The sequence below is a fragment of the Anguilla rostrata genome, chromosome 5 (assembly GCF_018555375.3).
Source record: "Anguilla rostrata isolate EN2019 chromosome 5, ASM1855537v3, whole genome shotgun sequence".
Classification (NCBI taxonomy): Eukaryota; Metazoa; Chordata; class Actinopteri; order Anguilliformes; family Anguillidae; genus Anguilla; species Anguilla rostrata.
In genome coordinates, this window is record NC_057937.1 from 12,483,176 (window position 1) to 12,506,629 (window position 23,454).

Sequence of the window (23,454 nt, forward strand, 5' to 3'; positions counted from 1 at the left end):
AAAAGACCGCCCGGAATATTGTCAAATATAGCATATAAAATCATTTTTATTAATTTATTTTTTGGCATGAAAAGCGTAACTGACGAGGTTCTGCGGTCATGGAACGCGATGTTTTATATAAAAGAGTTTATATGCCTTGTAGGCCAAACAACGTTCTATGTTGTGCATTAATGCATAGGCTACTGAAAGCCCATTGGTGCATATTATTTACTACAGTTCTGAGGTACAGAACTGCTGCTTCCTCATTTTTAAGGTTGCTCGGTTTCCTCCCTGGTAGCTCGTGCTTTCAGTATTTCGCAGCACCATCCCAAAGTTATTTGTGGTAGCGGGCTGGTCTGCTGCTAACTGATAAGCCTGGATGCATGGGCGTCACACTTCACCATCCAAGTCAGTTTGTTTTATATTTTTTTCAAATAGGCCTACGGTACATGAAACAGATAAGATGCACTGTATTTCCAAACAACGTCCCCAAGATGGCCATGTGGACATGTAGTTTGCTTCAACAAAGTGGGATTTAAATAATAAAGCTTCTATTTGTTAGTGCGGAAATCAAATAGGCTACAGTGAAAATAAATTGGTTTAATATCTGAAACGCTTGATGGACGTTTTCATTAACCATAACCCGGCATGCCACTTTGAGGACAATTCGAGTTTCAAAGAGACACGCCTTCCACTATCTTCGTTCCACTGGGATTATGACCTGGCGCCCCACACAAATTGTTTTGTTTCAGGAAAAGGTCTAATCTGCAGTGTCCAACTCGCGACACGGGCGCAATTAGATTAGTAGGTTTATGATTTTCGAAAGAAAATTCAGTGTATACATTTGAAACGATACATAGTTTTGAATATGTAGCTGGTAAATGCAATGAAGACTAATTAGTAGCCTATTATAATTTTGAATTACAATTATCTGGAATTCCGTTTAATTTTTGAAAAAGTTCCAACCCACTCTGTTGCTGATCGGTGAAAAACGTTTTTCGTGCAACAAAGTCGAATATTATGAGTTGAGCGGACTTCTGAAAGTAGCCAATAGACGATGAAGACTCGTGGTACTTGTCATGTGTACTATAGGCTGTCAAAACGAGGTCAGCGGTACAGTGAAATGCGAGTTGTAAAGCTTTTTCAGTAAACAAAAGGACACTAGCCACTGTAAATCTGTCCCACTAGAGCCTACGTGAGTTAATTAGCCTATTCTGTAATTGGAAATCAGCTTATATAAAGTATATAGATTTTGTTAATTTAACATTTCCTGTTTAAACAAACGGAATAGACATCGATTTGAATCCTATAATATACATGACAATGTAATAGCTTAAATATTGTCACCTTGTCTCTTTGTTGTCTACAAAAGTTAGCAGACCTTAAAATAAAGTTTCAGCTCTTCCTAACACACCCATAGCAAAAACTAATAATAATAATAATAATAATAATAATAATCAAAGTATCCAGCCACTTCTCATGAAAACATTTCTGAAAATTTTGATTAAAGTGACAGGGAAAGATTTGAAGGTTTTGTGTTCTTCCATTGATTAAAAATATAATTTAAGTGATTTGACATTTCTACGTAGACATCGGTAATGCTACATTTTTCACTGTAAGACTGACATGAAGGTCCCCTCCTAGGATTTATTATTATTATTATTATTATTATACAGTTTTTAAAGGACACTAATATGATTTACTGGGAAATTTACAAATTGCTCCTTGCTTTCTCTCTTCCACTTCATGTAGCCTACCTGTTTCATTATCCTGCTGTAGCCTACACTGCATGGATTACTAGTACTAAAACATTGTCAGTTTAGATTAAGACACTAATATAATGCAACCTGCATAGTCCAACAGGGTTATGACAGAATAATTATAGGCTACTGCTTTAAATTAGATTTTGTCATATGCCGCTGTGTCTCAAAAACTGTGATAGGGTTAATTTACGGTTAGGCCCAGTTTCATATTAAACGGTGTGGGACTGTTTCTGTGAAGTTCAAGGTCCTGTATATGTATAAATATAAGCTACCGCACGTGTCATTCGGGCTATACTGTAAGTCAGACTATATTTTTTGGGAAAGCTTTAATACGAACCACGGGAAACATGGTTCTTTTTATTGGCTTTCTTTGGACACGTTTATGATTGATTCGGTTAGTCTGTAGGCAAGACGACACCTTTTGACAAGGCAGTTGTCATAGGCCGTCACCTTCTCGCCATGGCGTACTCCAAATAAGGTTACTATAACTAAATAAATAAAACCACAAGCAAAGCAAACCAGATGGTTTTATAATCTCAATGGACTGTTTCACATTTCAACGCCGCCCAAATACATCATGTAACCAATTTATCACTGGCTCCCACAAACAAGAATATGCCATACTATTTTTTTCATAGAATTAACTGAATCTATTGCACGTAATTTAGCTTTTTGTAAAACACTTTAATAGCATTTTTATAATCCCATTACAGCAGGGTACACACATTTCATGGCACACCTACCAGTTTGCCTTCCTTCACATTCTAATTTTCTGGCCTTGCATAGGCTACGACAGAACTCCAAAACACAATAAAATCAGCATTCATTTAAATAACGTACATCAGACCCACATTTAGCTTCTTATATACAGCCCATTTTAACACATTGACAATACGACAGATACACAATAATTAGTCAGGAGAATGATTTTAATCATTTATATTCAACAGTTTTCTGCCAGTGGTTCTATGAACCAGTTGAACCGTTGATTCAATTATTATTAAGAGGATCACATAACCTCCATAAAATGCATAGCCTGCACAAAGTATGCTTTTTTCCATAAAATAATACTTAGATCTTGGCACATAAAATCTGTATAAATTAAAAAAGCCTTATATGAATAAAAAATAAATAAAACAAATGGCTGTAGAAATTTACAGAGATTCAAGAAAAGTAACCACCTCTAGATGTCCGTTCTCCCGCGCCAGATCAACAGGTCGGCGGCTTCTATAGTCCTGGGCACGTATGTCGGCGTTGAATTCGATTAGAATCTTCACCGTGTCCAGAAATCCTTCTCTTGCAGCGTCATGGAGTGGTGTAGCGCCGGTGCTCTCGTCAGACAAATTGGGGTTCGCTCCGTGTTTCAGTAGTAGCTGTGCCACTCTAGTGCTGCCCATCATCATCACCTTAGTAAGGAAGCCAATAAATAAATAAATAAATTAGTTTGGCCGATTACACGCTTCCCCATAGGTTTAATGTTGGCTATACCGATATCCGAAATGCCATCTGCCAGAGTAAACAATTAGATAAACCAGTTCTATTTAATGTATGACGAAAAGGAACATTTTCGTAAATAAATAAATAAACAAATAAATAAAATACATGTAGGCTACAATTTCCAATGTATCATAATGAATTATATGATTATTATTATTATTATTATTATTACTATTATTTTACAATCATTTTAAAATACTGAGAGGTAAAGAACATATACATCAAATTAACGGGAACACATGATCCTTGTATTTTCGCCAGAAAACATTAACCGGTCAACGATGAGTCGTTTTTTTATTTTATCTACATCAATGCTACTTCTCAAGTTAAAAACCCATTTTTAACGTATTCAGGACATGCTCCATATGTTCTGCGACAGGTTGTCATTCTTTCTTAAATATGAGCTTTCAGCGTATATATATTATGAGCGTTTCAACGAGTTAAACTATTTGAATCTATTTTCTTAAAAGAGTCATCCATGGTATTTTGGAACTGAACAGGCGTAGCGTTGTAGCCTACAAGATGGGTGTGACCTTACAAAATGATTATTTAATGTTGCCATCTCACAAACAAACATTCGCTCAAGAACACACATTTTCTCATAAAATTCATATAGGCTCATGAGGATTGCAAAAATCAGCATATTTATGTAGGTAAGAAATTTACACCATACGCATGCGTTATTGAATACCTTCGACAGATAAGGACCATCGCACTATTATATTTAGTTTTTTTTAGATTTGAAAAATAAAAAGAAAATAAAGAAAAAAGAAAACAACGAATAGGCTATACACAGACTACACGCGCGACGATGCTGCTTAACAATGACGACAATTTCAGATATTGACATAAATTGCTTAAAAATATAGCCCAACAAAGCATTCATGACTGATGCTAAAAGTGATTGATGCTCCTAAGTAGCCGTAATTTGTTTCGAACTACAAAGCCGCTTTTTAAAAAAATCAAACATCAATAGTTTTAATTCTTCTGTTGTCAGGCTATTTTAATTGGCTTAGATTCAGCTCCCAGTTTCTTTTGAAAAAAGACAAGCAATTCGTGGTAATATAAGTAGCCTAAGCTTATTATCTACCTGTGAATTTTCATAACAACTGAGCAACATGTGAAAAAATAGAGAATGAGAACCAACCTGCAGAGGTGTTCGTCCAAATCTATTTACCGCATTAACATCAACCCCAGCTTGAAGTAAAATTCCTACATGGTCCACGTTTCCAGTCGCTGCTGCTGATGCTAACTCATCTTCACGAATCATCGTGGACACCAGCAACACTTGATATTCTATTGAGCTTGTGGTTTAGCTTATTCCTCTTGACAGGTAGATCGTGTCAATGTTGCAAAGTCATATTCCAGAAATATAAAATAGACGTATCATTGTAACAGTTTTTGCTGTCGACAAATTATAGATCACTTAAATATGCAACACACAATGGAAGTGTCCTTGTTGCCGAATCGCGCAAAGCAAGATCCTGGACCTTTGCGTAGTGATCAGAGGGACCGCACATAAGATGTGTTCAGACTTGCCTGTTTCAAATTTGCCAAACGTCATTTACGCTTCTGCAGTATTGCTCAGTGCGCACGCGCAGTATCCACAACCAGGAAGATAACAATATCTAGCGTATGTGGTTTGGACAGCAAAACGAAAATGTCACAGTGTAGTCCTGTTACGAAGATAACTTCGACTTTTCCAGCAGAAATGTATCTCTGAAAAGCAGTAAATATGTGCCATTGCCCTTATTACAGTGGTCAGTTTTAATCACAATCCCATGCATTGTTATTTCGTTTAACGTTTCTTTCTTTACGGCTTTCTGTCTGCCCGATGCTGCAACCTACTGGTCATAAACGTACTATGTCTATGTAGCAAGAAAGTGATAACGTACTGGATACTGTGTGCTGTTCACAATAAAAAGCTTACAATTTAACTGCCCGTATTTTTCTTTATTATTTTCTTTATTTGTATTTTAATACGTTAATAGGAAGGCATTGGATTCTTCTCTAATGTCAGTCGGACCTAGCTAGCATTCTTATTTTACATTTTCACCTGATATGTAAAAATGGAATACATAACATTTAAAAATGACTACCAGAATTAATTGTTTTACGGCTAACCGGGGTCATTAACTGGTTTCCGACAACATAATAATAATAATAATAATAATAATAATAATAATAATATTCCTTCAAGTCGGAGCTGCATAGTGTTAGACCAATTAGGAAACACTTTGAACTGTGAATAACCTAATATTGTTCTTCAGAGTTGTCTTTCATCATACATAATGTGGCTAACATCAACACTAAGCTATGTATCCACATCTTAATGCAACATTTTATTCCTTTCATATAGTATATATTAATCTGAATCTGTCATTTCTGAGCAGAGCTCCAAACCTTTTTCTGAGAGGTCCAAAAGCATTTTGTACCAGAGGAAAGTCACCCCTTGTGCAAGGGGCAATTGATTACTGGGAGTCGGGACCTGAAATCTGCACGAAACCAGACTGATTAGGGTCCAAGGGGCTGTTGGGAGAGAGAAAATCAGTTGGGTACTGCATAAAATGGTTATGGACACACAATACAACAGTAATTAACCTTGCCCCTAGACTTAGCCATACCTCTGGCAAGCTAATAATGACTTAAGTCTATAATTAGTCCCTCAAAGTTGTTTGTTTATTCAAGAATGAAATGTTTGCCTTAATGATAACTGTAGTATCCCCTTTTGTGAACCTTGCATCTTCTTTCTCTGAGAATATCTGGACTAGATAATGTGAGAGTTAAAGTATTATTGTGTTTAAGTGACAAAAGTTAGCGTGAAAATGCACATATAAACAATTCTTCATTGATTCATGCCTGCGTGGTTCACTATTTCAGGCAGAATAGCCTGCCAGTATGCTAAAAAGTATTCCAGAGTCAAATATGAGGTATCAGTGTGTCAAGTAATCATGCTCACAGGATGAGTTTCAATGAGTCCTCTGTACAAATTATTTTTAAATAATTTTTAAATTCATTTATTGTTCTATCTACAAATCAAATAATTGAGGTCACATGAACGACGTAGTTTGAGGATCCTTAGTCCTCGGAAGTCAAGGTTTCTTTCGATTAGCTAATTTCTTTTTATTTGTTTTCCACTTAATGCTGAGTGGCCTGATTACAATCTAGATAATCTAGAAAAGGAAACTGTTATTTGTTCCCCTTAAAAATCCTGCAATCTGATAGGGTCCATCACATTTTAACCAGTGCCAAGTTGGTTGGTGTGTTAATTAATGCCTCACCAGAAAAGTTTGCTGTTTATCTCTGCCTCCAGTTGGAGTGCCATCTGTACGAGATCATTATTTGTTAGAAGTAACTGATCGTTCGTTTATTTGCACTGCACAGAATGTTTGGCCAGCTCATTTCCTACCAAAGTGTCAGCTGACGTGGTCATTTACCATAAGTGCAGGTGAGGGTGAGTCAAAGCTATAGTTGTAATTCTCTATAGTCATAAACACGAAATCTTACCAGCAAGACAAGAAGCAGCCGTATCTTGCATCACGGCTGCATTATATAGTCAACGATTCCCATGTGCAAACGGGTAATTGAGTCATCACTAACCACGTAATGTGATGCCACTTTACCCACAGAATAAGACGACACCTCTCTTGCTGTGTGTAACCATGGCAGCATGTGGATCAGTGAACAGTGGTGTAGGGGATAGGCAGCCCCTCCCCCAAGAAAATATAACAATTATCAAAACAAGACATGAAAGAATAAGGCCAGTTCAGTTAAGAGGATTTTGGGTAAATGTACTTTAATATGGGTGTCATCCCCTAAATGGAGCAGCTACGGGCTAGGTAGCTATAACTACACAGAACAACTGAGAGAGCACTTCCACAATGCATTTTCAGATCCACATAGACATTAAAAAGGAGCACCTATAACACTTTGTCATCAGAGACTGTCCCATTATTAGCATTCAAAATTGATGCATCAACCAGTTTTTAGAGGAGGACAAGACTTTCCCTGATAAAATCCCAGAATACTTTTGCATTTAAAGCATGGAATCCCCTGTCCGAAAGGTGGACCAGGAGAAATTTCATGGCATTTACAAATAAACCTTATTCATGGTGTTTTTATTTTCTTTATTGAAAAAAAAAACTGTGATTGTGTGGCTCTTGTCCCAATATAAAAAAGACATGGTTTTCTTTGGACTTTTAATTTCCTTTTGGTGGATTACTTTCCTGAATGGAGAATACAACAACTGGATGTTCCATATTGTGCAAACAATGTTTCACAGGACCTGTTATGATACAGACCTGGGTCAAATACGTATTTGTTTTGGATTCAAATACTTTTCTACACTTTACTGATCTTGTCTGGTGTATTGGAACCAATGAAATACTCTCAAAACGTGCAAGCCCCACCTTCTGGTCATATTGGCAGGCTCAATTACACCAGGCAAGATCAATAGAGCACAGAAAAGTATTTGAATATAAAACAAATATGTATTTGACTCAGGTCTCGTTATGAAGATGGACTGTCTCCAGATCCCTATGGACAGTGTCATAGTTTCAAATCAGGCATTCCTGTTGAGTACCTAATTTGTGAATGCATACTCAGTGAGTGCCCGTTGTTGCCTGGGGTGGTGCATCAGGACCACGGACAGAACATCAGAACAGTGAACTTTGCTGCTATGTTTGAGACAATGCACTCTGACTATGATAGTTCAGAAAGTTTCTGGGAGGTCTCTGTCAGTTGAGATGAAAGTTGGGCATTGGTTGGGATAGACTTCATTAAAACTGGTAGCATACGCAGGTCAGTTTGAGCCTTGGCTAGCATGGGGGAAATGTAGCCATAAAGTGTGGGCCAATCAGATACCATGAGGTCCTTCATCACCATGGCACGCTACGGCTATGCACCCATTTGCTCATTCCAAAATGATCTCATCTCACAATGAGTGAGAGAGCAGGTTATGGAAAACAATGTGGGTCTTAAGCTCACTACAGAAAGCGGCACCATATACAATGAGAGCTTGCTTCAATAATTCTTGAAAAACCTGGGCTACATTTGGGTCTGCAGACCCAGAATTGCAGGTGATCTTTGTTTTCATCTTAAATCTTTTTCAGTTCCTCTTTTTTCACAATTGCCGCAGTGTTGTTCAGTTTGTGTGTGCTTATAAGAACATATGGGTATGATGCAATCATTAAAAGGGATGTGGGCACTGCTTTTTACAAAATATATCATATCTCATGCATGCATCATTTTTAACTTAGTTGCCCTGTGTAGTCCAAATTCTAGTGCTGTTACTCCGTGTTGCAGGAAATGGAAGAGGAGGTTTATGGGAGAATATTCTGCTTTGGAACTATTGCGTGCAAAACAACCAAGACAGGTGTTTTAAAATGGAAGGTGGTATGATCTGACCAAGCCCCCACAAATACGTAATTAATCCATCACCCATGAGATTATGGCTGATGTTTAATTCAATCACGGTATTGCAGTACGTGTTGTGCACACTTAAACTGTTTTCATTTAACTTCATGCATTTATGCCTGTTGTTTTTAATTATCCCAAACTGCTTACTTAAAAGAATAGTTCACAATCTAGAGTTATCTAGTATTATTACCATTTCAAATTTTCAATTGGTCCAGAAAGTTTCTCTGTGCGATGAAGGATATCTTGCCACAAGTTGCTTTGGAGTTGCTTATTTGCTTGCTTCAGGGCACTAACATACAAATGCTAAAAAGACTGAATATGACTAGGATCTTTGGATTCACCCACACAACCTTGCACTAGTCCTTGTTATTTTTAACATCACCCCCATCATCATCTTTCCCATTTTGTCTGTCTAATTCAGCAGTATAGGTTAAGCAATGAGGTGGATGTTAATGACACCTCTCATATTCAGTTTCATATCAGTAAATGCCAGTTCAAGAGGATAGCTCAAAGTTGGAATATTTTGTTTCTCTCATAAAATGCTAAATACATTAATTCAGCTGTGTTCAACAATATTTTTTGGCAATTATTATACAGTAAATCATGTTGGCACCTATGTACTCCCTGAATAAATACATTTGCACCATGTTTGAGGTAAAAAAAAAAAAGTATTTATATTATTTATGTATTAATAGTAAATAAATAAATAAATAAATAGATAAATAAATAAATAGCTGTCTGGTGATTCTCGCTAAAGGTAGTTCTAGACACTCTTCTATTTGATTATCCCTGCACGACCAGTTCTGGCCCCAGTACTGTGTGTGGGTGGTTTGCTTCCTTCCGCTGTTGCCCAGCAATGACTGTGGTTAAGAAGGGATATGTCATAGGGCAAGAATCCAAAGGACAGGAAGGAACCCATAATATTCATATCACTCTTGCATAAGGCACCTGGCGATCAATGCTTAATGGCTACTGTTTTTTTTTTCTGTATTCTTTATCTCTTTCTGTAACAAAAAGCACTGCCAAAACATTCTAATTGGATAATATGCATGTTCTTTACTTCATTTGGGCTACATTGAGGAAGTGCTATTTTCATTGAAATGCACTAAATATCTGGAGGATACTTTATGTTAATATCTATGTGACATATCTTCAGCTCAGACAAGAACGCATAAGACAAGCTCAGCTGCAAGCAGTATGATGCGAGTCAGAGGAAGACTAGTAAAAAATCCTGAACAGGGAAAGGGAAGTGTGTTCTATAGAGAAAGACAGTAGGAAAGATAAAGGAAAAAAGAAAGACAGCACTGTACTTTTCCACAAGCGCAGGACAATATTAATTGTTTTGAGTTGATGTAGAGGGAGAATCCTGAGCCTGTAACTGTACATGAAAGAAAAAAAAGTTGCATAGTTGTTGTGTGATATATACAAAATCATATTGCTGCACCTATCAATAATTGCAGCATTTTTACAGCATTTCTCTTTTGATATATTCTTCACCTTAATGCCTGTATAGTGTACTGGCTGCTGCAGTACTATATTATTAAATATGTTTCTGCCATAATGTATTTAATGCATCCTGCTATATTATCGTTGTATGTTAACTGGACATTAACTTATGTCAAGGAAACATATCAAGGAGCAAGCTGATAAATAAATAAACGGGGTTGCAGCTATAGTGACAGTAGGCCTGTTGTCACTAGATGCATGGCCTTCCAATGCAGTAGGGCTATTCACCTGTATTCACTTTTTTAAAATCCTGTACAATAAATATTATTTTTGCATTGCTTTACAAGCAGTACGCGCAAAACGATTGACCTGTTTACACAATTTTTAGAAAATGATCAGAACTTTGCAATACAGCATGCTATGCCAAACAAAGCAAATACCACATTGTAAGGAGCTCTACCATTCAGAGTTTGTGGTCCTGGGAGCCACACTTCCGAATTAAATGTTTATCTTTTTTTTTAAAAATCTGCTTCTGCTCTCAACTCTGTTTTTCATTCATGCAAAGGGTACAGTGTTCCGTAAGGGTTCAAGAGAAGTTAATATCCTCTGGTTATCCAGTATAACCAGCCACAAACATTTATCAACGTTTCACTTCCTGCAGGGGAAGGAAGTTTTTTTTTGTGTCCGGCAGTGAGTGCACATTTGAGCACTTGGGAGAGTGAATCATCGGACGTGCGGTTTTGGCATATCCTGGGAAGGTGGGTGTGATGGCGGTGGTGGTGATGGGGGGCGGGGGGGAAGTGGGGGGTTGGGGGGGGGTCGGAGTTGTTGTGAACTAGTGCTGAATAATCCTCAAGAGTGAGGGAGGCAAATACGTAGGATACTTATCAATAAAAAGTGAGAAAATTTCAACTTTACATACATGCTGTTTGTCACGTAGAGGACTATGCAGAACATCAGGGAAAGTGTCCATCTGGACGTTCTAAGGGAAGGCTTATACATTTCCCCCGTTAGTTTAGTTTACTTTGTGCCTGCTCAGATGACCTGATAATATATTCTTCCTGGCATTCATATTCAAAAACGGATTAACCTTTCCAGTGCACTTAGAAGACACCATGCCTCAGTTATAAGTACACATACTTTTAAATTTGCAGTAGGCTGACGTGCATCTTACTATTGGTATGGCTGGTGTTTCGGACTTTCCTTCTGTTTTTCTTACATTAAAAAACTGAATTTACTGCGTGCCAAGGTCCTGAAGCTGCAATGCTTGTGATATGTGTAAAATGCAAAGCATTTGGTTCGGTATCATTGCAGGGGCATCAAATCGTACGGGACAGACAAAGGTCTTTACCCACAGTGCAGTCTGTGGGGGGTCAGTCAACAGTGACCTTCTGCCAAACAGCCAGGGAGCATTTCTGACATTTCTGTGTCTTAGTCATCTGAAAAACCACAAGGAACCTCTTTTTTTCCTCTTTGTAAATGTTATGGAACAGGCCCATCCATGGCAGGTGCAGATCTATCCAAAAGGCTTCTCTGACCCTATGGGTCATCAGTAAAGATAGATGCCCCACCAATATAAACCATCCAATATGTTCAGTTATCACAATGAGCACCATGCAACTATCTCTACCACCGTTTTCTGTGTGAATTCTGCACTAGGCAACACTTCAGTGCACAGGACAGATGCATTTGACAGCGCCGTTGCTCAGTCTGTGTGATGGGTCTCGATGCAAGCGCAAATGAACTTACTAGCCACAAAAGAGACTGTGTGCAAAAACAACATTCAGCTATATCCCCGCTCATATTTTAACCCAGTATTTCAGTTCGTTTCAATTGTATGTTTTGTCTTAATTTGCTGCACTCTATGTTAAGCACACTATGATCATCACCATCGATAACCAGTCAAATTTGATGGATTCCGCATGTGCATATAGAGGCATGGACATGAGCAAGGGATTTAACTGGGAATCATGAGCAAGAGCCACACAGTACAGGAACAATAACTAAGCTCACAGCAGCCCATATCCTAATACAGGATGCTCATTTTGAAAGCAGCAGCTTCCTGTGGCTGTATATTTAACCTCTTCATTCAGTCTGAATTTTAAACTGTCTCTCATTTGCGATGTGTCTTCTGTTTGTTTTATGTATGCGATGTGGAAACAGATAGGACTAGTGCACAGAAAGAAATTAGCTAGTCCCAATCAGAGACAAATCCAAACTTTGGGTTTGGCAGAATTCCAGGTGCTATATTTTTACAAATATTGTTTAGAAAATGGCGTCGAAGTATAGTAACCTATTTAAAAGTTTTAAACTTGAAGAATGTTGTATCGTACCTCCAGCAAGAAGTTCAGAAAGACTCGGACTCGGAATACCAATTATCTTGTGCAACAAAACTTCGCACTGTAAATGCTAGCTAGAGAGTGAGAGAGAGAGAAAGAGAAAGGGAGGACGAGAGAAAGAGAGAGAGAGGGAGGGAGAGAGACTCATTGCATATCTGTGGTAATAAGTATATAAATATTTTTATATGTATTGTATCTCAGTTGGAGGGTGAAAGGTATGATCTACCCATACATTATCACAGTGCAGCAATCAGGTAACATTTGTGTCTCTTTTTAAACTGCGTGTGAGTCATAAGCGCAATGCCATAAAGTCATTACCATAACTCCGGAGGTGAATTTACTGCTAATCGGCACGGAACTGATAGGGAGGAGTGCGTAGGATGTTGTATATGGCCTGATACTGGCATGTGAGTCCCTAGATTGAGTGAAGCATTAGCCTCTCACCTCCTGCCTACTGTTGCTGTTCTTAGCACTTTTATTATATACTTCTGTGGGAAACTGCATTGGATTTTAGTTGTGTGTTTACACTGTGCTTGTGTGCATTGTATTGTGTGTTGCTACCTGTTTCTATAATGTTCTTTGTTCATAAAATAAAAAAGACATATAAATATGAACACAACTAGTACCCCCCACACACACATACAAACAACGATAATAAAATTAATCCAGCAAAGAGGATCTTTCGTCTTTCATGTAAAACAAATAATAACGATGGAGATGTAAGAAATGCTTACTTAAAGAAACACCTTCCTTCTTTATTTAAATACCATATGAAGTGGTTCTTTGTTTGTGCTCGTGAGTTTCATTCCTATCAAAGATACGGGAGTATGGAGATAAGCTCCATGAGACAATTCAAGAGCACCTTGTTGTGTCTACGGATACTGTCATATGCACACAGTGCAGTGTGTCATCTAGTCAACAGTGACCTTTTGTCAAAAAGCCAGGCATTTTTGACATTTTTGTGTCTGAAAAACTACACAGAACCTTTTTTTTTTTTCTTTTTGTAAATGTTTTGGAACAAGCACATTCATGGCAAGTGCAGATCTTTCTGAAAAGCTTTACGGACTATACAGGCCATCAGGCCAGGTACATAGGGTCCACCAACATGTAAAACCATCCAACATGTTCAGTTATTACAAACCATGGCATGCAATCACCTCTATCGCAGTTTCCTAAGCAAATTCAAATTTGAATGTTCAAATGAATTAAAAAAAACATTAAATGAACAAATCCCATTCACTAAAGCTAAAATAAATGTAATTAAAGTGCATATCGCTTAATTAAAACCCCAAAAGAACATTTAGGCCTACGTGCGTACGTGTGTGGAAGGGGACTGCAGGGTGTTTATTTTTTATGCTTTTGAGAGTGGCGTGCCATGAGATTCTGTAAATTTGGAAAGTGTGCCGCGGAAGGAAAAAGGTTGGGAAACTCTGTGGTTCTGTGTTTTTGTGCCCGTGAGTTTCATTTCTTAGAAAGATCCGAAAGTATGAGGATAAGCTTAGATACAGCTATGAATCACCTTGTTTTGTCTACAGATAGTGTGATATGTTTGCAGTGTAGTCTGTGGTATCAGGCAAAGTAAACAAAAAAAAGAAAATGTTAGAGAGAAGCACGCATATACGGGCTCGTGTGCGTACGTGCTTATGTGTTTCATTCCATTCAAAATAATTAATACACATGAACTTATATAAACTAAGAAAATCTAAAATGATCAGACAGTATGATATTAAGTCTGGTATCACTTTCTGCAGTATTCAGGTATTACTGGCAAGGGAAATGACATTAATATATTTCAGTAATTGGTGTGATTTTATAGCTTGGAACCACTAGGTGGCAAAAGAAAGCTACTTACGCATGGCACTAGAGCGCATCTGGAAAAAGTGAAAAAATAAAAACAGCCACACGTGTCGGCTTTGTATGAAAATGATACAGTACATGGAATAATGCATAATTACTACTTGAATTATTTGATAAAATGGAAGATCTTAATCATTAGCTTTTTAACCGACTCATTTGATTGCACACCATAGGGCCCAAACAGCCCATATCTTAATCGTTATTTTGATGTTTCCTACAGCAAATAAATGAAAGATACTTGAATCCAGTTAGTCAGGATGTTTCTCGCGAAATAAATACGGTTTCCTTAAATAATATTTTCTGTTATGTCCTCAGAGCGAGTAACTGTTGAATGCATCTTTAGTAAAGGATTCAGGAATACACATAGTGTGTCATCTAGTCAGATAAGTGTTGAAGGTGTATGTCTTAAGATTTGCAGGAACCTCTAGCAGGAGGTAAAAAGTGCATTGTAGAGTTTCCAAGAGCATATTTATCCTTCTTAACTTTCTAAGATACCTGCTGTATGTAATGTACAGCAAAGTTTGAAACAATTCGTTCAGTAGTGTTGGCTAATCAAGTGTGTGCTAAAATTGCATATGCTAAGCTTGCAAGAGTGCATAGACAATGTTCTCTGGAGAGAGGGGGGCTGGGAGTGTGGTGAGCTTCACACTGCAGATAGATAACATCTGTCTACGTTCCCCAGAGACAATATGAGACAGCCGGTCAGCCAGGCGGTGGAACAGGAGAAGTGGCTGCTGGGTTCATTCCTGCCTCCACACACACGCACACACATGCACACACACAGACACACACACACTCTCACACACACACACACACAGACACATTTACACACATACATGTACACGTGCACCCACACGCATTCACACCCGCACACACATTCACACACACACAGACACATTTACACACGTACATGCACACACACACACACACACGCACACACACACGTACATGCACACATGCATTCACTCACATGCAAACTCACACGTACATGCACACACACACACACACATATGGGCACGTGTAGGACGAGCAGACAGAGAGAGAGATGTGCTGTCTGTGTCAGTGGTTGCCGTCCTTGCATGGGGGCAGGAGCTGAAATGTCATGTCAGTAGGCCTCCAGTGGAGTCGCATCAGCTTACAGCAAGACATTCATATGTAACTGATATTCAGTCACTGAGAGCCTAGCCAACCAAGTCACATCCAATGCATATGTGCCACTGCAGCAAAGCTACCAGGCTACAACTTCTTCTCACTCAATGTTCAAAACATTCAGTGATGGATTTTTTTGTAAGTTGGTTTAGCCACTAAAGAATTAAGAAATGGGTGTGTTTAAATGCATGAATTCAATAGGAACAGAAAGCTTTCATTGCAAGGGAAGAGAATCAGTTATTTATGAAAAAATCAACATAGTGAGATGTGTCAGGAATGCAGTGTAGTTAGAATGTGGGGAAAATTCTACTGATTTGTTTGTAGGTGCTTGCATAGCTGTTTCTGTGTATGTGTGTGTGGGTGTGTATGTGTGTGTGTGTGTGCGTTATGCGTGTGTGCATGTATATGCATACATGCAATGTGCATGCGTGTTTGTCTGTATGTGTGTGTGCGTGTGCATGTTTGCCTGCGTGCCTGTGCGTGTGTGTGCATGTTTGCCCGCACATGTGCTTGTGTGCGTGCCTGTGTGTGTGTGCGTGCGTGTTTGTCTGTATGTGTGTGTGCGTGTTTGCTTGCGCTCTCATGTGTGCCTGCGTGCGTATGTGTGTGCGTGTTTGCCTATGTGTGTGTGTATGTGAGCGTGTGTGTGTTTGCCTGTGTGTGTATGTTTGTGTGTGCATGTTTGCCTGTGTGTGTGTGCTGTGTGGTCGTGCTGTGTGTGTGTGTGTGATGTTGCCGTGTGTGTGTGTGTGCAGTGTTGTGCTGTGTGTGTATGTGTGTGTGTGCATGTTTGCCTGTGTGTGTGTGTGCATGCGTGTGTGCGCGTGTGTGTATGTGTGTGTGCATGTTTGCCTGGGTGTGTGTGCGTGTGTGCGTGTGTGTGTATGTGTGTGTGTGTGCATGTTTGCCTGTGTGTGTGTGTGTAGTGCGTGCGTGTGGTGTGCATGTTGCTGTGATGTGTGTGTGTGTGTGTGTGTGCATGTTTGCCGTGTGTGTGGTGTGTGTGTTGTATGTGGGTGTGCATGTTTGCCTGTGTTGTGGTGTGTGTGTGTTGGTGTGTGTGTTGCATGTGTGTGTGTGATGGTGGTGTGTGTGTATGTGTGTGTGTGTGTGTGTGCATGTTTGCCTGTGTGTGTGTGCATGCATGCGTGCGCGTGTGTGTATGTGTGTGTGTGTGCATGTTTGCCTGGGTGTGTGTGTGCGTGTGTGTGTGTGTGCATGTTTGCCTGGGTGTGTGTGTGCGTGTGTGTGTGTGTGCATGTTTGCCTGGGTGTGTGTGTGCGTGTGTGTGTGTCTTTGCGTGCCTGTGCATTTGGGGGAAAGCTCAGCCGCTGCTCCCTCCCCCTGCTCCCAGAGCGCTTAGCGTCGGTGCCCTCTCCTTGTCTCTTTCTCACCTCATTCTCACCTCCCATTTGTCAGTCTGTGCCATCGCTCGCAGGTCCCGGCCCACGCGTCACGCCGCTGTTGCATGGCGACGCAACGTCCCCCCCCCCAACCCCCCACCCCCCACCTCCACCCCCGCCGCCTGCTGCCGCTGACCCTGAGACGCGGATCCTCTTCCTGTTCCCTCTCCTCCAAGCACCAGCTCTGCCCCCACACACAGAAACCCCCCTCCCATTATGGAGTCAGAGCCCCCCAAACCGAGACGCCCTCTGACATCTCCCATATGCAGACTCTTCTGTGACTCTTCTGTGTTTTATACGAGCCCAATGAATCATGGGTAGGAGTGAACGACCACACAAAGGAGAAACATCATTATCCTGGAGGCCCGACTTCTGCCTGTCCCTTCTCAACAGAATCATTTACATTAAACTTAGAGCTCTGAATCTCTGAGCTTCAATACTGCATCATAACGCTGAACATGACCTGAGCCGCATATTCCCTTTCAAGCGGCTGCTGTTTTTTCTGCGAATACAGCCTCGAAACAGGCCAGTTCATTTTCAAGAGACCATTTAGTTTCCCTGTTTTGTGTTTACATATTAATCCTTACATCCTATCTGAAATCACATCACGTACAATCCTGAATTTTCATGCTATTGCCAAGTGAACTAACAATGCACCCAGCTGCGAGCAACGCAAGGTGTGCTCCTGGTATATGAAAACCGAACTTATCCGCAGGCCCGTGTCGGCCACTAGATGGCAAACTCTAGATGGGAATCCGAACGGGCTGACCTTCTTCCCTATCTATCTAATTACACATTAGCCCGTAAATGTGGCGTTCCACCGCCGTGGATTTCAGATGAATGGCTTTCCCTCCCCCCGCCCCTCCCCCACACTGACACTGTTCCAGCCAGCTTCCCTCAATTACTGTCACAGGCAGGCAAACACACTGTGGAGGATCTGCCATGACGTGAGCAGGGGCTGAATATTGAAAAACGCATTTGAGAAGGTGAGGTTTCTGCCTCGCCAGTACACCACGTATATTAGAGACCATGGCGCACACACACACACACACACACACACACATCGGTGTTATAAAACCATGAGGTAAAGCGATCCGCCCGTTTTATTTTAACCGAACAGAATCAGCCTTATTGCATTCAGGTGTGCGTTCACAAAAGGGTTTCTCGCACACGAAGACGACGCGTTTTTTGTTATTCTTTTATTCCCTCCCAACGGCCAGGCGGTGTGCCGTTTCCCGTCAACGGTAGGGTTTTGTAAGATTTCACAGTGGCCCATTAGGCAATCGTTACTCATGATTGGCATCTGCACAGCATTTGGGACAGAATAATCGAACGCTTGTACAACATGAAATCAATACGAACTATTTGAAATTGTTTTTGGTGGTGCCTGAAGTATTGTGTACATTTTTTTTTTTTTCAGTCAGGCAATTACAAAAAGCAAAGTGTTGCAATGAATATTGATGTCCTATTTAATTTGTGCACACAACCATAAAGCTTTAAGTAACACATAAGGGCACGGACAACTTGTGATTATTATCATTAGCATGAATTCTTAATGACTTCACTCTGCCTCCTGGTGGTACATAGAGTTTAGATAATTACACACAACAACTTTTCCTTCATTTTTTTGCTACCAGCAGAATGGTCTCGATAATCATTCACAACATATGAGTGAGTAACATACTGTAAAAATTAAAATCTAAATGTAACGGAGTCCTCAGAAAATTATTTACAGCTTTGAAGAAGCTGCTTTGCAATCATGGAATTGCATAACGCTTATTATATTGTTCCCTACACGTATGAAATAGCATGTTTTTATGTAAGTAATTGAAAATAATCACCGACACATTTCACTTAGTTGTAAAATCTCATCCATGGATGAGATTGCGAGGGAATTCTGGGTTGACGCTAGGTGGAGTTGGCCCTGTTGTTGCGTGAGTTTCGGAATGTCTTCATTAAGACCCAAACTGCGAGATATCCAAGGCGCTTCATTAAGACCTCATTCCTAAAGCCTGACAGAGCCTGCCTGCAAATGCTTCATACATGAAATTCCTAATTTCCTGTCGTCAAGTGTGAATAATAGAATCATTTGACACAGCAGATATGTGTCACACGCATCGCTAGAGAGCATTCCTTCTAGCCTCGTGAAGATGGCTGTCGTCCGTCTCCGTCTTGCGGGGGCAGCGCCTTCCATTGGTTTGTCCTCCGCCGCGTCGAGCTTTGATTTCGCAGATAAATATTATCGCGCTATTACTCAGGTTTGCCGAACAACAAGACCAGTCATCTCGTGCCCACAAATGTGACAGCTTTCGTTTAATATTTCAACGCAAGCAAACAGTAATATTCATTAAAAACGATTAATAGATTATATTACAGCACGATATTTTAGTCACCTCGCACCTTGTCTTAGGCTTCATTATTAGGTCACTGGCTCCAGCATGACGAACGTTGGATTTATTTTGCACAACTTTTCGTTTATTCGCCCATAGTCTTATTCGAATTGAATAACAGCCGTGATGTCACGGCGTAGTAGGCTGCTCAGAGTTGGGGATTGAGGAGGCGGCGGCGGGGGTAATCACACCTCTGCTAATTGAATCGGCTCGAGCCAGAATTTGTAATTACCAGCGCGGCGCAGCGTGGCACCGGGAGCGGGGCACGGGCGCGGAGTGCCCTTTCCGTAGGTAAGTGGCGGTCTGAAGGCAGGGGCGCCGCAAAAAAGCCCCTCTCTTATGTGGCACGCTCCGTAGCCTTAAGAGGGCATTGTATTAGTGTGAGAGCCTGGGAGCTCGGGAGGAGGAGGAGGTGAGGGTGGAGTGGGGAAATAGATGGCGGTGGGGAGAGAGGGAGGGAGCCAGGGTGGGCGCGGAGGGGGGGGGGGTGTGATGGGGGGTGGTAGATAGAGCTCTGCGGTATTCCCATCCTTCCATTTCACCCACTAATGTCAGGGAGAGGAGGAGGGGGGGAGGAGGGGAGGTGAGGAGCGTGATGTCCGTGGCCTGTCGTCCGGGAGGAAATATAAACACCTTCAAAGTGCGTCACTCCCACAGCGACCTTTTTACATATAAAGTGTGCGTCAATCGGCTTAATTTGCAGGTGTCGACAAGTCCAGCGGCTTGAATTAGCATTTGCTGTTTCTGCAGAAATTTCTGAAAGGATCTCTAGAGCTTCTGGAGCTACACTTCTAGTCATTTACCAGCAGTGGAATGGCACACATGTTGGACAGTGTTAAATGTTTTGTTACATGGCTTTCCTGAAAATGAACCTGGTACAAAATTACCAGAAGTCTTTTCAGGCCAAACTAATGTGTATATAAACAGGACATTTCCAGTACCTGCATCATTACAGGCTCTATTTTAGCTTAGTTATAAGCTTTGGTCATTGGTCATTCTAACCAGTAACATTAAAAATTTATTTCAATTCATTCTTCAATTTATTTTAATTGATTTCCTATCAATCTAATTACAAATGCAACTTTTATATTGTCCTGTAGGTTTATTTTCATTCTGTGTCTTATGCAAAACCAGCAGAAGAGCTAATGCACATTGGGCATTAACTTTTTATAGCTAATTGCAGCTTTTTACAACAGCACCTTCATGTAAGCCACCTAAACTTCTTTTCCAAATGAAGGTAGTGCTCACACAACTGACCTCAGCTAGTGATCCTTTGCCTTTGGTTTTTGATGGAACCAAGCGGGTAAATTACACCTATCCGATAACATAAACAAGCCCGAGCGGTGGGACTGTTGACCAACGAAAGCCATTTGTGGGCTCTGCCTGATCAATAGGCCACACTCCCCTTTGCCGCCCTGCGAGTGTTAGATAAAAGTATGCAAAGAAGGCTTTTGTTTGGTCTTAACAGACAGCCGGGTCTGAAGGACACAGAAACGACGCTCCACCATTTTGAAGGACGCGGTATCGTAAAGACCAGGCGTGGATTGTCAGTAGCTCCCGTATATGCCCCTTGCTCAGAAAAGGTCACTTAATTGGAGGGGTGGGGAACAGGGGTGGGGGTGGATGAGGGTGTGGGGGAGGGGGGTGGTCTGCTCTACATCGCCCTTTTGTTGTGGAAAACCAAGTCAGGTGCTGAAACGTGAACATGGATTAGTTTCTATGCCAACGACAGCAGGTCACGCACGTTCTGCCAGAGAGGGCCTGCTGTACATTTGTTTCTGCATCACTCCTGGACATAAGCCCAGACCCATCTCCTAACATTATGGCCAGCCTTAAACAGTTATGTACCAAGACTTACTACCAATGTCCTGGACCTGAATTAAACAGCCATTTATTTATTTATTTCTCGCTGCTATTTGGGTGGCCATCTGTATGACAGCCTTTGAAATAAGGACATTGCCTAACTGCAGTAATAATAATATGTATATATATATATATTTTCAACTAATGACATTTGTAAAATTTCAGTACAGAACATCCTCTGTCGGTAGTGCAAGTGTAAAGCTTCCGTGAAACCATAAAAACCTGTATTTTTCCCCCTCGCGCTCAGTCGTTCTATTCTCCCCCCGTCGTTTGCGAGGCGTTTTCGATGGATCATCAGTTACAATAATCTTTTTCTTCTCGTGGCGCGTTCCGCCGTCTGTTTCTCTCCTCCGCAGTAAACCCGACGTGCGCGGTAAATGGGGGGGGGGGGGGGGGGGAGGGAGGTTTGGGGGTACGGACGGGCGGGCGGACGGACGGACGGGCTGGGGAGAGGAAGGGGTTAACGCGAAAACAATAACAAGGGGAGTGGAAGCGCGCTGCTCCTGGAAGTGTCAGGCTCTCTGTTCATTGACAGTGTCGTGCACCCGCCGCCCCGGGAGCGCCGGCAGGCTCACAAAGACAGACAGCTCGAATTAATCCCAGGGGGAGCGCGTGACAGTTTGGCAGAGCAGAGAATTGAAAAGGAGGAGGATGTTAAAAAACGGGGAAGGCGCACGCATTTGTCAAATCATAATTAAATGATGAATCACTATTCCGTTTTAGTAGCCGTACCCGCCCACTCTGCAAATAATAATAATAATAATAATAATAATAATAATAATAATAATGAAATGCAGAATGCAGACCTGGACCATTCTCGTCAGAGGAAGAACATTAGACCCAAAGGGACTTGATGATTTTTATGGATGTAATGCTGATTTTTTGAAACCCCTCACTAATTTCCAATATCTATTGTTGTGGACAAGTGAAAAATAAACATACAGTTAGAAAACATACATCAGACATATAAGATGGAAAATGACACCAGGAGAACATAAATTCAATTAGCAAAAAATTATATACAGCAGCAATAAGTACAGCCATGTGCACCATGTAGAAAATGGAGAACGAGGTCATATACTTTACAGGTGACATAAGGCAGTGACTGTGGAATTCTGGGAAATAACCAAATCCTTGTGTAAACACAACCAAAAATTTACATAAGTAGCAGAAGCTGTAAGTCCATTGTTTTATTTTGCTACAGCTGATTGAAATGTAACTATGAATAAATATGAACGTGTCAAATCCATTGGATTTTCAATTAAAAGAACAATTGTTTTTTTGTTTTTTTTGACCTAATCAATTTTAGGCTGTACAATCTTTTAAGATACGTCTATAGCTAAGATCATCAACCTTTGAACATAATAAAAACTTACTGTGTGGCAGAAGGAAGTTACTATTTTTGAAATCTGTATTCACCTTTTCACATATCTAGAATTTATACACTTTCATAAGATAACCATATTACTCAGCCAAATTAACTTTAAACAAGTATCAAAAGCAGGATTTGACACCTCAGGGGCATCTCCCCTTTCTGATCCTTGTGAGAAACAGTTTCATGTTGGTGACTCTTTGGCAGACTCCAACATCTGACAGCACTTCTGCTTTCAAAAGAAACGCTCCCGTTGTGCCAATCTCTGACACTGCTTTCATAACACACAAATAAAGATGTAGGAAAAACAAACATAATAGTTCTTTATCAAAAAAGCATTTACCTATTTTGTGTTTTCTGAATGAGTGCATGCACATGCCTTTATAAAACTACCAAAGAAAACCTGGACTGGAAGAATGACAGAATCTGATCTGAATTCTGAATGTTTTTTTCTGTACTGATGTCAAAATAAAGGATTTTTTTGAGTGAGAGTTGACCCTGGTCTTTCTTTTTAAATGCAAAATATAAAAAAGAAAAAAAAAACTTTGCCAGAATTTTTAGCATGAATAACTGACACTCTGTCTCAGTTAAACATACACACCAACAGGACAGCCCCCAACAACTGATGGTCATTCATACCTTCTGATGAATAATACATTTGTTTTGGTAGGAAATGGAGGTTGCCACTCAACCAGACTCAACCCCTGATTGAAAACATAGCATTGGCATAGAAGAACCAAACAGTCCAATGACCTTCACTTTTCAGAGAGAGAACCTCTATGTTGAAACTAGCACTTGCCCAGTGGTTCCCAAACCTCAACTTGGGGACCCCCAGATAGATGTAAGTATTTGATGTTTCACCTCCAGCACCTCCTGATACAATTCTTATGAATTATTATTAATCAAGCCTTTGATTGATAGCATCAGGTGTGGAACACATCACATACCTGGATCCAGCTGGGGGCCAAGGAGATGTTT

General features: G+C 40.5%; 1 protein-coding gene across 1 annotated transcript; it reads right to left on the bottom strand.

The window, feature by feature from the left end:
• Nucleotides 1-2,405: 2,405 nt before the first annotated feature.
• On the bottom strand, nt 2,406-4,783 carry cdkn2a/b (cyclin-dependent kinase inhibitor 2A/B (p15, inhibits CDK4)). The gene is made up of 2 exons (XM_064335157.1): nt 4,387-4,783; nt 2,406-3,148 (listed from the first exon to the last, which is right to left on the bottom strand). The coding sequence occupies exons 1-2, from the start codon at nt 4,507-4,509 to the stop codon at nt 2,897-2,899; spliced, it is 375 nt and encodes a 124-aa protein (XP_064191227.1). The 5' UTR covers nt 4,510-4,783; the 3' UTR covers nt 2,406-2,896.
• Nucleotides 4,784-23,454: the final 18,671 nt, after the last annotated feature.